The sequence below is a fragment of the Xiphophorus couchianus genome, chromosome 15 (genome assembly GCF_001444195.1).
Source record: "Xiphophorus couchianus chromosome 15, X_couchianus-1.0, whole genome shotgun sequence".
Taxonomy (NCBI): Eukaryota; Metazoa; Chordata; class Actinopteri; order Cyprinodontiformes; family Poeciliidae; genus Xiphophorus; species Xiphophorus couchianus.
The window spans coordinates 17,278,184-17,293,932 of NC_040242.1; the positions used below are offsets into that span (position 1 = coordinate 17,278,184).

Below are 15,749 nucleotides of genomic sequence, written 5' to 3' on the forward strand. Positions count from 1 at the left end.
TATATTCTTGGCCATCAAGCTATTTAAAACAAGAAACCACTTTATTATTTTTTTTAGCTTTGAAAAATAAGCTTTTGGGGTTTTGTTGTTGTTGTTGTTTTTTATTTCAATATTAAAGCAAAGTTCAACTTTACAACATGAAAACAAACTGCAAAACCCCCTCACAGGATCCAAATAAACTAACATCTGTGCCTCCAAGTAGTCTTAATTTATTTTTGAAAGAGGCCTGCAGTATCAAAGGCCTTTGTCTCAATGACTCTGAGCAATAAAAGCCTGTTTGGGAGCAGCCAGGGGGGGGAAAAAAGAAAAAAGAAAGAGAGAGAGAGAAAGAACACAGAATGGTAATACACATGCCGCTGTGTGATGTGGCACTGAGAAACGTCTCGCTGGGAGACTGATGGGTAATTAGACTGGGAGGGTGTGAGGTGGGAGATGGCTGCGATGAAGAGCCTCACGGAGGGTAGAGGATGCCCTCTAGTAGGGGTGAGAGGGGCAGCATCCTCACTTTCAATTAAAATAAATAAATAAATAGTGTTACATCGATATGTGGATGTAAAGATGCCTGTCCTTTTTTAGCAGTAATGGTAAACGCACTTATTTTTTATTTTTCATTTATTTTGATGATGTTTACAGTAAAGATGAGAAGATGCAGAGGAGCAGCATTCTCATTTAACATTAAGCTAAACGTAATAATTATAATTTTCTTATTTAATTGTTTAATTTTTTTTTATGCCTATTGCGTTGATGTGAATATTAGGCTTGTGTTTTTTTTTTTTTTTTGCTGGATTTTATTTAATTTTCTAAAAATGAAATTTTTTATTCTTTTTATTTTCTTGATTTTTTTTATTATAATTTTTTTTTTTTTGTGGTTTTCAACAAACACAGCATCAGCACTTACATTTAAATATGTATATTTATTTATTTTCTTATTTTTGTTTAATGTCGATGTGTGGGTGTAAAGGTGCAGTTGGTGTTTGTCCAAATTAGATTTCATTCAACTGATCATCGAGTGGCCTGTTTTTATTTTATTTATTTATTTTTTCTTTACCAATTCATGTCTTTCCTTTGTAATTTTATTCTTACATTTCAAGCTAGATCATTGTAAGGGGACGCTGGCAGCAACAACAGTGCAATATGAAATACATATTTCTAAAAAAAAAAAAAAAATGTGTGATCTAAAAGAAAAGGCCTCTGGGTGATTTTCTGTGATGTTATTCTCACCGTGTTGTGAGCTACAATCCTTGAGAAGTTTATTTTATTTAACCCAACACTGCTGCGTATCGCACTCTGTTGTCGTGTTTCCTTCCCAGCGTGCCAATGAAAAGTGGAAGCAAACAAAAATGTCAGACAATTAATGAGATTCAGAACATTTTTCTTCCTCCTCTTCTTCTTCTTCTCTTGCTCCTGCCAAAAGAAATGAAACACGATTCAAATTATTTGTCATTTCTTTTAGAATATCATTGTAAACGCGGGCGTAATTTCGGCAAATTCGCAAAAAATAAACAAGTAAATATATATATATATATATATATATATATATATATATATATATATATTTTAAATAACGTAAGGTTTCATCTCTCTGCGTTGTGTGCATGCGGTTTCGTTTTCTTCTAATGAAACACGTATGTAATTGATTTAGCTCATCGTGTGCGGCCGGAAAAACCGGAGAAGTTGTTGTTTTTTTTTACTCGAGCGACTTTTGTAGACTCGGTTGTCTGCTGGATGGAGAGTTTGGGGAGGGGGGGCGACTTAAATACCTGCTGCAGCTACACCTCGGCTTACACCTGCACAACAGCTCTCCCCTGCGCCCCAAAGTGAAACCCTACTCCTGCGCGTCCTACCTGACTCACCGCTCTCCGGTGACTCAGTGGCTCCGGCCCTTGATGGGAGCTCAGTCCGAGACGCTCCTGTTTGGCGCACGTTGTCGAGCGCCGTAACTCAACACGGTCTGACTGGAAATGACCAGCTCCGACGTCAGGAGCGCGCTGCCGGTCCACGGGAACGGTGACATGTCGGTAAGTATGCGGTTTACACGCGCGCCCCGCGTAACCCTCTCGTGGGGGTTGTGGTGGTGGTGGTGGTGGTGGTGTGGGAGCGCAGAGACGACGCTGAACAAAAAAAGCGATTGTCCGTGTTGTGGAGGGTTGGCGGGGGGGCAGCGAGCGCATTAGAGGCGTGATAGATCGCGGCGCGGCGCGGCGCGGAGGGAGCGGATCTGACTCCAGACACCACGTGTTGGAGTCGCATCAGCGCAATAATTGCCGGGGCACTTGGGATATATAAACCACAAAAACGCCTGCGCACGGGGAACCCCGGCCCTCGGAACACTAACCACATTCACGGCCGCAAAACGGGATTTGTTTTTTTTCTTCTTCTTCTTCTTCTTCTTTTCCCTTCCCTCCTCCTTCATCTCACCGGCGATCATTTCTCTTCTCTCTCTCTCTTCTCTCTCTCTCTCTCTTTCTTTTTTTCCTCCCTTCCCCAGGCTTTTTAACCCTATATACAAAACCTGCTTCGCGGCCGGAAGACCTCCAGAAAGATTTGTTGAATTTGCAGGCGTCGCGGGATTATAAATAGGCTTGTTAAGTATTGTTGAGGCGTAATCTTTTCACTTTGAAACTCTCCTTTATGTGTACATAGCCTGCGGGTTTCCAGAGCGCCTTTCAGTTTGGCACAAAGACTTCAATGACGCACCTGGAGGAGCGCTTTGACTTTTTTTTTTTTTTTTAAGCAAACGAAGGCAGACAAAAACTTTTTAGACCGTCTGGTTTAACTGTACAGCCTAGTAGCGCGCTCGGAGATTTATTTGGTGTTATTACAGTGAGAGCGCGCGCCTGCGTTATGGCACGTGGATTCCTCCCTGGAAAAGCTCTCGATTTAGAAAAAACGCGTCCTTAAAGGTTTTTTTTTTTTTTTTTTTTTTTTTTCCACCCGCGGGAGAAAGTCTGCTTTGTAGTCGAGAGAGTTTTAGAGCGCTCAACCGAACCGAGGGGCAGCGAGTGTGAGAGGAAGCGGAGAGAGCCCGAGAAAGAGAGAGAGAGAGAGCGCGAGGGAGAGACCCCCTCTGCAGCGCCTTTCCGCTAATCCACGGTGTTGTGATGCGAATTCCCGTAGATCCCAGCGCCAGCCGGAGGTTCAGTCCGCCGTCCAGCAGCCTCCAGCCGGTCCCAGGGAAGATGAACGACGTGAGCTCCCCGGCCGGCCAGCCGGACGCGGCGGCCGCGGTGCCGAGGCTGCGTCCCCCGCACGAGAACCGCAGCATGGCCGAGATCATCGCCGACCACCCAGCCGAGCTGGTGCGCACCGACAGCCCCAACTTCCTCTGCTCGGTCCTGCCCTCCCACTGGCGGTGCAACAAGACGCTGCCTGTCGCCTTCAAGGTGAGCTCAAACTGCAGTGTTGACGCTGCTAGGTTAGAAGGAGTCCCAGTAGAAACTTTTTTTTTTCTTTGCAATATAAATACACTGAATAAAAGCTGATTTAAACGTATCCAAGTTTTTTTAATCCCTCTACATTTGTAATTAATAGGGTTGCTCAAAAAAAAAAAGAAAAAAATTATTATAGAACTTTTAAATTTTGAAATTAGTTTTTTAAAAATTAACCGAAAAATCGTCTGTTTCTCTAAATGTCGCCACAACATTTTACTTTATTTTTTATCCTTTTTATTATCTATGTCAACTTATGAGATAACTCCACTTGTTTTTTCTTTCTTTCTGAATAATAAGTTGATTTTAACTCCTTATGATTAAATCTGTGCATCAAGAAAATCATTTCTCTGAGGTGGTTTCACAGCTTAAATGCAAAATAAATAAAAAAAAGTAGAAATGTATCACAGGAGCCAAATGTTTTTTTGTTGTTGTTTTTTTTAAACAAAAAACCAACAATTACACCTCCTAGCGTAGTTTTGAATTACAGTTCTGATGTTCTGCACAGCATTTTGATTTTGATTATTAGACTTTCTTGTGAGCCTGCGAAGTGGGCTGGCACTGTGAAGAAACAGGTGGAGGAGGGGCAGGGGGGTGGTAGCGTCATACAGCCAGAGAAAACTTCATTCATCCCTGCAGCTTCTTTGGCATCTCATTAGATATGCTTTAGGAAAAGTAAGATGACGATGATGGAGTATTTTTAACTGATTTGTCACAGCAACGTTTTAAAAGCCTCTGCAAATCTTCACATCAAAAACCAATTTAGTTTGCACTGTCATTGACAGCTACTGAAATTATCATAACAAACTGAAATCCTTTAGAAATGTGTCAGAATGAAGAATAACCACATTTGTTTGCCGCCTCCATATATAAACAACCAGACACATCAGTCTTTATTTGAGCTTTTTCAACGAGATTTATTTGGTGTGTTTTACAGTCTAAAAACAAACAAACAAACAAAAAAGAGGCTCCAGGAATAATGGTTTTAACATTTTAGGCTGTTGAAGCCTTCGTCATTTATTTTCTTTCCTGATATTCCGCCGATTAAAAAAAAAAAGAAAAGAAAAAAAAAGAGGCCCTTTTAATTAGGCGGCGTATTACTCAAAGGGCAGATCAAAGACCCTCGTCAGTGGAAATGTATAGCTGAGGCTCTGGCCTGGAATTAAACGTGACAACTTTCTGAAATATAAGTGTTATTTCCCCCGTCGTTGTTACGAGGGGGCTCTGTAATTATCGCGGGGCCTTGCTCGTCCTCTTTTATCCGCGTCCAAGAAGCTAAATGATAACACAAGGCCTCCACACTCAGGATGGTTAACATCATAACATTTATCTTATTGTCAGATCACTTCAGAGGGACAAATTAAAAGCCATCCATCAACATGATTTGGAGGAGGATGGCATGATGGGGAAATAATAAAGGAGAGCAGAAAGTGTTCCTCCATTTATTTCTCTTTCTTGCATCAATATTTTTTCGATTTGAAAAAGTGTTCGATTAAAAAAAATATCTCCTCCCCTTCGTCTCCTCGACAGGTGGTCGCCCTGGGCGACATCCCCGACGGGACGGTCGTCACGGTTATGGCGGGCAACGACGAGAACTACTCGGCCGAGCTGCGGAACGCCTCGGGCGTGATGAAGAACCAAGTGGCGCGCTTCAACGACCTTCGCTTCGTGGGCCGCAGCGGCAGAGGTGAGGCCCCAGACTCGCTCCGTGCTCGCTGCCGCAGCCTGCAGGGAGCCATTAGGGCTCAGTGGTGTGGATTAGTGGCCACATTCCCCCAAAGTGGCAACCACATAATGATCTCCCTAACTCCAGGGGCTAACTCCCACAGCCCATATCCTTAAGAGAGGCCAGTGACGTTGCTTCTGCAAGCTCAGGACGCTGCTCCTTTAGAGTTAATTATCCACAATAAGCAGGCGATGCTTCTGGAAATCTGAAATATCTCATGATTTTATTTATTTATTCTGACAAAGAAGCAAATTTCCTTTTTTCTTTTCCCCCTTTCACCTTGCATAACCTCGGCTCGCTTCAGGCCCGTAAACATGCTGGGAGGTGCTCCTCATAACTCCCCTCCAGGCCCACACGGCTGATCGTTCTCTGCCCACATCCTCGGGCTGCCGGAGTGAAACGAACTCCTGTTCAGTCCAATATCATTCCTGGAATGCTTGGCATCACCAGGCGACAATTCGGATCGCTCGCTGCTCCCATCGCTCGTTAGCAAATTATCATATTTGCACGCTGTGACGCTTGGCACTCGCCGCTCGCTCCCAGCCTTTCCCCGTTTCTCTGGAACGCTCCGTTCGATTTTCCCTTTTGAATTTCCCCGCCCTCCTGCCCCGGTTAAAGCGATCGCAACAGGTAGCTGTCGGTTTAAAAAAAAACACCAAACAAACAAAAAACGGTTTGACTCGGGGATGAGCGCAGAGGGGTCGCATGGACCCCCGCGACCGGTTGCCACGGAAACCTTTCCTCGTACGGCTTTTTACTGAGACACAGAATCTCGCAACAGGAAGTGACACAGGAGCCAGGAGGGTGGATCGGACTACGAGGTGTCTGAAATGAATACCCTCCGGTGACAGATAAGTACAAGCGGAGAGAACTGATAGCATGTTAGATAGCTAAAAGTCATGGCCAGAGAGGAGGCCGGAGCCAGGCGGGGACGGACGGGAATCGATAATTACAGGCTTGATGCGGATGACGATAGCGTGGACGCATGGGGCAGGTTATTTAGAGAGGAATCAGATACTCCTGATAAGATCTTTGGACTTAATGGCGTTCCACAGGAATCGGCTAATAATAGGAGCGCAGGTACTGCTTTCATATCCCTTTGACGTTTTCACGCAAGCGCAACACAACCACAGGCTTCAGTGTGCTTCTTCTGCGATAAGACAGGAAGGGCGGCTTAATAAAGTGGGAATCAAATCTGGAAAGTGCGGCATGCTTTTTGCATCCACCTTTCACTGCAGGCACAGCTGTCAGTCTTCTGGAGGGGGGGAAGTCTCTATCCCCGCCTGTAGACGGAAGTTGGGAAGGAGACCATCTGTGGACGGCCATTTTTAAATCTCAGTCGGGTTATGGTATGGATGTGGTATATATTCGTGTAACACATGAAAATGCTGTGATCTGAACCCATCTCTGAAGCTCTGGCTGTACGTTTAGGGTCATCGCTATGCATAAGGTTCCTGCCTCAAACAGGTTTTTGTCCAGGTTAGTCCTTTTTTTAGTTCCCTACATTTGCCTAAAAAAAACTGCAATTCTACCTGGAGACGCACTGAGCCGATATTAATATCTGTATCGGTCCCAATATTGAAAAAAAATTCTTGATCAGGTATCGGTGGCAATGCGTCCATTACGTAAGAGCATGGTTTACTGTTTATTTAAAATTCCTAATTGTCTGTGACTGAAATCTGTGTAAACAAAAAATGTTCTTCAGAAAAACCGGGGCCAGTTGAGCACCAAACTGAAGCCTCCCACCATCCAGAGGGACAAAAGAGGGAAAACGACAATCGTTTTAATTCGTCACTCGATCGATTGATTCATTGTTTATGGCGACAGGCGTAGATGTTGATGCAGGATGGTGACCTTTTCATCTCGTGGACCCCCCCCCCCTGCACCTCTGTGGAGGTATGTGGGTCACCTGTCGCCGCTGCTATCTGCTCGGTCCATCTCACCCCGTCTTTGAGAGCCATGTTTACTGAGGTTGTAAAGTGGAAGAGAGAGGGGAGGGTCGAGTGATTGGGCAGCTGCTCCCTCCGCTCCCCGCTTTCCCGTTTCCCGCTTGCAGCCACGCTTGCGCGGCGCGTCTGCATACCTCAGAAGTTAGTGTAGCTGCTGACTTGGCTGTTGTGCTATGATTCACAGCATTCCTCGTGCATGAACATGGGAATACACTCGCTTGCACAGACAAGTGCTCAACCCCAAGGCAACAACTGCTGGGGATTATCAAGAAAGGAAGTGGCTATTAAAATGCCTCTCGCCGTCCCACACGGCAGTAGAGATTCTTGATAATGAGATGCTGGCTGCTGCGGTGCAACTCTACAAAACTAAACCGAACGCTGAGCTAAACAGAACTCATTTAACGTTGTTATTTTGTTCTCATTCTCTCTAGGCCAACATCTCCTTGTAATGTGATCGCTGCGACACTCGTGACTTAGGAATGGTTTTAGAGATAAATGCCAGACATTGTCTTTGCAGATGGCATATCCTTTGATCTTCTTTGATGTCACCACAGGCAAGAGCTTCACACTGACAATCACGGTATTCACCAACCCGCCGCAAGTGGCCACGTACCACCGAGCCATAAAGGTCACCGTGGACGGACCGCGTGAGCCCAGGAGTGAGTACCGATGCATGCACTCGCAGCACAGTAAGGGAGCGTGCCGGAGCGCACTAGAAACATTTCTTCCAGTTGAGTTTGTCTTGAGAAAGATGAGTGAGTGAGTGAGTGACAAGACAGGAAATCAAAACTGAAGGGTTTTTTTTGTTTTTTGTTTTTTTAAACAAGAAATGTGCTCTTATATTTCCCATAAAGTCATTCAACAGTTTAAACTTTGACATTGTGGATCTACTTTTGAATCTGAAACGGGGAATTGCTGATTTTTGTTTTCAACTGATATTCAGTGAAATTATTAGGAACAGTTCTCTTACTTGTAATCAGATGTCGTGTCGCAGTTAATTTGTCAAAAAATAGTCATATTTGCGTATAAAAGTTGCATCTTCTCAATGTGATCCCTTCAGTTGGATAGTTTGCAGGTATGTAAATGTGCCGACAATGAATACCTGCAATGTTTTCATGGTAAAATTAACAGAATCTGAATCAGTTTTTTGAGGTGTTAAAACAGTCCTGCATCTCTCCCATTCAACATGAATCAGATAAAAAATCGTAGAAAATTTGTGATTGCAAGTGTACGCTGTTTTTTTTTTGTTTTTTTTATCAGCTTGGACCTGCATCACCGTCCCTATCTTCTTCCATCTTCCCTGCATGTACCTGGGAATATCTTTGAACAAAATCCAACTGATCCAAATTCACCATGAAATCCAAACATCAGGATTGGGGTTGCTCAATATGTTTCCAAATGTTCTCACCCGTCTTACAGCAATCAGATGCCAAAATCAACTAAGCTGTGGCCCCCAAGTCTGACTGGCTATTAGCCGTCCACCACTCTGACAGTTTCTTCTCTTATCACCACTTCTCAGGCCCCTGCTTTAGATTTTGGCAATAAAAAAAAACCAAAACAGCAAATGCAAAGCTTTATAAGCCGATATCAACCATCTAGACTTTCACAGGAGACATTTGTTAGGTTGCAGCTGTGCTTAGATGCTGATCATTTTACTCTCTCAAGAAAAAAAAAATGGTGAAGGAGTGAAAATGGTATTTTTGTTGGTTTCGCATACAAATGTTCCCGGGGTGGGACGGGGGCCGTCCTCTGCAGCGGTGTTTCCCAATGCTTGTAGGTGTTTCCCTGCTTCAGCGCACCAGAGTTTTATTTATGGCTGATTAACAACGTTTTACTGGACTGCAATCATCTGAATTAGGCATGTTACAGCAAGGGAACATGTGAAACATGCAGGGCAGTGTGCCTTGACGACCAGGGTTGGGAAACACCAGACTCTGTAGGACATTCCGTACCAAGAATGCGTCATTTTATACGCGCCAAGGTGTATTCTTTGTATTCTACCTGACCATTTAAAGTGTTTTTTTTCGTTTGTTTTATGATTATTGTTGCACTCATTTGTTGGCTGTAAGACAGTGATTATTGTGGCTGTGTGATTTAAGTTAATACTTCACAAGAAGGAAGTCGTTTGGTATGATTTGGGTTTGACTGAAGGCGATTTATCTGTCATGATTGAAGTCAAACCAGAATGAATGACTTATATTACTTCCAATATTCATGAAAATATGTAACTACAAACATAGACAAATTGATACGAAATGGTTCGAGCGCATGAGCTTGAAGTAGTATAGAAATGGAAGTAGGAAGCAATGAAATAGCAATGGACGGGTAAAATTGGGTTCAGCGATTAAAGTTGTAGTTCAGTTTGAGTTGTTAAAGTTCTAAAAGGAAATTTAGAAAGAGAGAAGGAGGAGAGGAAAAGGGCTAACGGTATGATACATGACATTATTTGAACTAACTGTGACAATTTACAGAATTGAGACACGACGCAGTATTAGTGGCTTACGAACGTCTGCATTTTCGCGAGAGGCTTTTGCTTCTCATGGTTTTCTCAATTGGACAACATTCCTGTTGCTCTGTGAAATTATCCAGTCAACTATAATGCTACTTTAATTTGGATAATTCTTTAAAAAAACAACAACTCCTTATTGTTCCAAATGTCGCAGGTTGTCGCTAAATCCAAATGTCTCAGCTGTTGATGGGAAGACATTTAGTTGGAAGGACAACTATAAATTTAACAAACTTGTGAGTGTAGACATAAAATACACTAATATAGTGTGAATAGTTTTGGTGTTCCTTAAAACAGCTCATACAACTGGATCCTTAGTCGCAACCTGACAAGCTATTGGCCTTTCTACATTTACTTCCGGTTCTGATAAAAATTCCACTGGACCTGAACAAGTCCTTTCAGAGCCAAAGCATTTCCTCTGGTTTTCACAAACTGAACTGTTTGATGTTAAAAACAACAGCTGCGCTTTAACTAAACGGTACAAGTGGCCCAACAGCTAAAAGCTAAAGCTAATCGATGGGAGACGCTAAGGTATTTTAGCTGAAAGGGTCTGACATGTACAAGCTGACAAGCGATAGGAAGTTAAATAAAGACGAGCCGATGTTCAGTTTCCTGTCTTACATGAACGTGAGACAAAGTATTCCTGAAAGGGTACTCCGGGTAGCAGAGTGCTAGCATCAGCTTCTTTTAATGGCCCACATAAAAACAACTGAGGAGGAAAAAAAAAACTTTACTGTAGACAACAGTGCCAACTGGTCTGGCATGCAGCTGTTTCCACAACCCTCCTCCCTATTCATAAAAAAAAAAAAAGAAAAAACGATATTCTCATCTCAAGGCGTCTCAGTGAACAATATCACATCACAAACAATCCACCCACCCACCCACCCAGCCTGCCCGGTCACATATGGCACCAGGACACAGAGGAGCCAGGAGACAGTAGGATTACTACCACCATCACTCAGCGTTGTAGGAAACCGGCGTTCGGTGCCAGAAAAACGCCTCACGCACACCCGACAGTCAGACATGGCGCCCCGAGACAAAGGCACATGCTTGTCCTCGAAGCGCGCATGCTCTCGCAATCACGCCCACTTCATTTCCTCCACCGCCGCCGCCACCATCTCCCGTTCGCACCAGTGTTTGATCAAAAGCATTTCCTGTGCATCTGCTGTCCCCCGTCAGAGGACTTTCAAACAAGTCCTATTACTCGGTGGCGAGCAGATGGGAGTCGGAACTGAGTTTGTTTAGAAAACCAGAGCCGAGTTAAAGAGACGCGAGCAACTGCACAGGAGGACTCTGTGTTTTGTTGAGAATAAGTGGGATGATAGAGTTTTGCTTGTTGTGAGAAAGGAAAAAAATAGTCATTCGACTTTGCAAATCTTAATTGCACTTGTGCAGTGCCTTGCAAAGAATAGAATAGAATAGAATAGAATAGAATAGAATTCAACTTTATTGTCATTGCACTGTCACAAGTACAAGCAACGAGATGTACCTTACATTTGTATACCTTAAATGTAAGGTATACAAACCCCTTACATTTTTTCACAGTTTGTCAAGTTTCAGTCAAAAACTTCTGTGTTTATTGGAATTTTATCTGGTACACCCATACGTAGTTGTGCAGAATTGCGAGACGGGAGAAAACAATTCACAGGCAAAATGTGGCGTGCATCTCGATGCGTCCTCTGAGTCAGTACCACTGCTTGCTTCAGTTACAGCTGCAAGTGAGTTGGACTAAAATCCTATTAACAATATTTAATTGTAAAAGTAGCTCAAATTGGAGAACATCTGAACATGAACCTTTTAGTTGTACCAAAGATTCTACTATACGAAAGATAGTACTAGCAGAGATTCAACTCTATTCCAGCCTATAACCGTTTTTTTTTTTGTTTTGTTTTTTTTCTGTGTTGACCTTTATTACTTACTTCCATCCACTGCTGGAAAAAGGAATCCCCACAGCATAATGCTCCCACTGCCTTGTTTTCCCATGGGGACGGTGTGTTCAGAGTGACGTACAGCGTTAGTTTCCAACCACACACAGCGTTTTGCATGCAGGCCAAGAAGCAGAACTGTAGTCTTTTCTGAATGCTGCCCGGTCCCCTACATCGTTTCTGGCAAACGCTGATGGGACTTGTTATGGCTTACTTTCTGCAGCGGCTCTCTTTTTACCACCGGATATATCCAGTTCATGACTGGCTGCGTTAGGTTTGTAGTTGTGCCCATACTCCTTTCATTTCTGGATGATGGAACAGTGCAGCATTAGTTGTTCAGATTTTAGTTTGTGCTGTAACTCTGTTTTAAACATTTCCATTACTTCCTCCCTGGCCTGTCGGGTGTTTTTCTGCCCTCATGATGTTGTTTGATCACAAGCGTTCGCTAATAAAGTAGTGAGGACTTTGGAGAACATTCATAGAGATTCAGGATGTTTTCATACCTGATAGTTCGGCAGAGTCGGTTCAACTGGGGACCAAAGCTGTGACATTTGTCACATTTTGAGCCGGTGAGGTTCAGTTTCACACTGCACTGTGTGAAACAAACTAAACCCTTTGAGCAACATGTTCCCCCACTCGTCTGTGGTGGCACTGCACCAAGAAACACTGAAGGAAACAACATGGAAACCTCTGAAGAAGACATAAGTGCAACTTTCTTCTTCACGAAATATAAACAAAAATGGAGAAGAGTCAGATTTCAGCAGCTGTAGGATTTCTTGTTTGTCTTTGTTAAAAGACTATGAGCCATTTCTCTCGCTAATGCTAGTATCTCGTCTTTGTTTTGGTTGTGTTTACCCAGAATGCCGGGCGGTGTACTCCGCTTCCTGCTTTTTGAGCGGTCTCCGGTTCATTTGCCGTTTACATTAAACAATCAAACCTCACGCCAGAATTCACTTCAACCGGACCAAGGCCCCGGTTTTTAGGCGAACCAGAGTTCACGTCTTTGGTCCGCATCAGAAGTCGATTGCAAACTTTCCAGGCAAAAGGACTGGAGTTCGATTAAAACGGACTAAACAGAGCTGGTGTGAATGCACCCTCAGTTATACACAGCTGGGCTGATTAGATGACCTCTGAAGCGACTTGGTTGAACTGGATTTTGTTTAGGTGTGTCATTGTGAAATGGGCTGAATTATCTTTTAACAGTGAGTTGGACTAAAATCCTAACAATAAAATAGGATTTTAGTCCTATCTAAAATTGTATCTTGTTGATAGGATATTAGATCTGCATATCTAATAGGCCTCATTAAATGTCATTTTGAGCTAATAGACAGGGAAGGCAACCAGCTCTTGGTTACCCTGTGGTTTGCCACTGCACATCTAAAACCCTCGCAGTTTTAGATGTTACCTTGTGTTTAGAAAATACAATAAAAATCCCAATAAAATACATTAAAATTAGTGGTTGTAATGTGACCAAAATGTGAAAGACTTCAGCCTTAAAGAGTATGAGCCTCTTTGCGAGGCTCTGTAATTGAATCGTAAAGGCTGTGTCATCCCACATAACCCCTGAACCTCTTTGCTTTGCTGTTAAGTGGTCAGAATCACCCCGGTGGTATAATTTACCCAGAACTAAAGCCAGAACACGTATCCCTCTCAGGGGTCATTACGCTGAGGTCTAAGGGTGGCAAAACACACATGTGCCCTCTCCCCTGCTGGCCCCCCCGCCCTTTTTTTTTTGTTGTTGTTGTTGTCAAAATGTTCGGCGCTCGCTCACTTGAGCCGAGGGGCAGCAGTTGTCTCCCACCGTGCGATTCTATCTGTGAATGCTTCATTTAGACATGGTGGGCTTTGTCAGCCATTACAGCTCTTATTTTGTGTTAAACGAGCGGGTAATTAGGGGGGCCTGTAGTGCACCGGACCCCTGCGGGGAGGGGTCAGCGGAGCGGCGGAAACAGTAGGCCGTCTCAGGGCTCTGACATACACGGGCGCTTTATGGCTCTCTGCTGTCAAAACAACGTGTTGTTTCTGGAAAATAAGGCCGACAATAACCCTCGATTAGACCGGTGTGGGCCGGTCTGGAAAGTAGAAGTAAAAGGACATTCCTGATTCTTTTATTGATATTCCTTTAACACTTTGCAGTTTTATTGACTTTTCATTAATAGCTCATCTGGTGGTGGGTGTCTTTCAGGAAGGACATTTTGTCCCTGTGTTTGATGAGCCTTATGGCTGCCATATGAGTCCAACATGCCACCCCCCTCCGACGGATGTGATTTCCCCCCACCGTCTCTCCCCCTCCCCATCTAATATCTGTGGAGGAATAAAGTGGGACCACCCGTGAACGTATGATCCTCGTATCTCTGCGCAGTCGACTTAATTAATTGTGTGGTCAGAGTGATGAATATTAGCGAGGCTTTGTTTAAAGATCTGTGGTGTGAGGTTTACAGCGTGCACGTGGGTGGGGGTGGGCGTGTGTGTGTGTTTGTGGGTTTGGTAAGCGGTTAGTCAGGTCCCTCTGACCACTGCGCTACTAGCAGTAGGCTAACTTGGTTTCTGCGGCTTGCATTGTCCTTAATGGCTTGACAGCTCTTGGTTACCCTGTGGCTTGCCACGGCACCCAACAGCTCACCAAGTGTGTGAAGGCGTGTGGGCTTGTGTGTGTGTGTGTGTTTCCTCCTTGTGCACGCAGATATGATCTGCAAAAGTCTGCGATGGATCTCCCGCTTTTCTACCCGTGCTGCATTTTTCGCAGGGAAAGAGAGAGTAGAGAGTGTGTATGTGTGTGTTATGGGTGTCATTAGTCGAGTGCAGCCACAGTGCAGATTTGGAGCAGAGCTAATAGGCCTCATTAAATGTCATTTTGAGCTAATAGACAGGGAGTGGCTGTTTAAACCAATATGCTTTTATAGGTGGTTCTGTCTCCTTTCAGCTGCTCCTTATGGTGACTGTGGCCAGCTGAGACAAACTTCCTGAGTGATTATAGCGGAGCTGCAATAACACAATAAACAAGGCTTTCTGTCCAAACCCACTGTTCTCATTAGAGTTAATTGATCGCAGGCGAACAGAGAAGGTGACAAAACCCCGCTGTGGCATCCATCACAGTCTGTCTCTTCTGGGGCTCGCGCCTCGTAAGCGGGCGCGAGTTTATGTTGTGCGTCAGCGCCGTTGGAGGTTCGTGGTCAGATCCATCTTTGCTGTTTTGGCACCTGGACAAGTCGAGACTTGGGGCTTCTGGGTTTGGGGATGGGAGTGTGTTTTGGTTCGGTTTTGGTCAGGGTGTTAACAAGTCTGGTGAGGAGGCCCTGGTTACTTAAAAGCCTGCAGACAATATTAGTGGTTCAGAAGACCTGTCTGCCAAGCCAGAAGCCCCTGTGATACACATCCACATACTCACCAAGCCACTGTACTTGTATGTGCATATGGTGTTTTTTTTTATGTCTTTAGCATTACAGCAGCTTCGGTTTTAGATGCAAAGTGTTGCAGAGCTGAAAGATTTGAACTAAAATATGCCTACATGTCATTAATAAATCATATTGTTTAAAATACTTACAGTCAAATGTAAAACCTGTAGGATGAGCTAACAAAAAACATGTCTGTTTCAATATGCAGGGCAGCGCTGTTGACTTCCTGAATGTCAGACATAGTGCCTTACCGAAGTTAAATCAGTAAAGTCAAGTTTATTTTGATTGCACAGTTCAGCAGTTCAAAGGCTTTACGCCATACAAACATAATACATCAACCATCAAACAGGTTGATCAATGTTCAACTTACTGCTAATCAAAGGCAACTCTAAACAGACTGATTTAAAGGAACTCAGTGTTTCGGCATGTTTGAAGGTTTCTGGGAGTTTCTTCCAGATTTATGGCGCGTAGAAGCTGGATGCTGCTTCTGCGTGTTCGGCTGCGATTCTGCGGGATGCAGACGCATTTGAGTATTCAAACATCTTGGACATTTTCACACTTTGTCATGTTGCAGCCACCAACTTGGATGTATTTTAATTTGACTTACCAACAAATAGTGCTAACCTACCAAGATAATGGCATGACTGCAAACAAGAAATGAACACGCAAACCTGGAATCACAAATAGACAGACAGGTGGGGGAATTTATTCATTTAAGTTGACATCTCCCAACACACGGCACTGTTACACTAGACTGGAATAGCTGCCTTCATCGACACCGCCATCAGCTCCGATTTCAAAAGACTTTAGAATCTGTGGC

The 15,749-nt window shown here is 43.8% G+C and overlaps 1 protein-coding gene across 7 annotated transcripts in view; it reads left to right on the top strand.

Annotated features, from left to right (window-relative positions):
* Positions 1 to 15,749, top strand: part of runx2b (RUNX family transcription factor 2b) — a 61,510-nt gene that overhangs the window by 20,401 nt on the left and 25,360 nt on the right. For 4 of the 7 annotated variants that reach the window (XM_028040253.1, XM_028040252.1, XM_028040248.1 and 1 more), the window contains exons 3-5: positions 3,118 to 3,383; positions 4,959 to 5,115; positions 7,658 to 7,762. In XM_028040253.1, coding sequence (XP_027896054.1) covers positions 3,118 to 3,383; positions 4,959 to 5,115; positions 7,658 to 7,762 — 528 coding nt within the window. The other 3 variants (XM_028040251.1, XM_028040254.1, XM_028040249.1) reach the window with 3 other exon arrangements.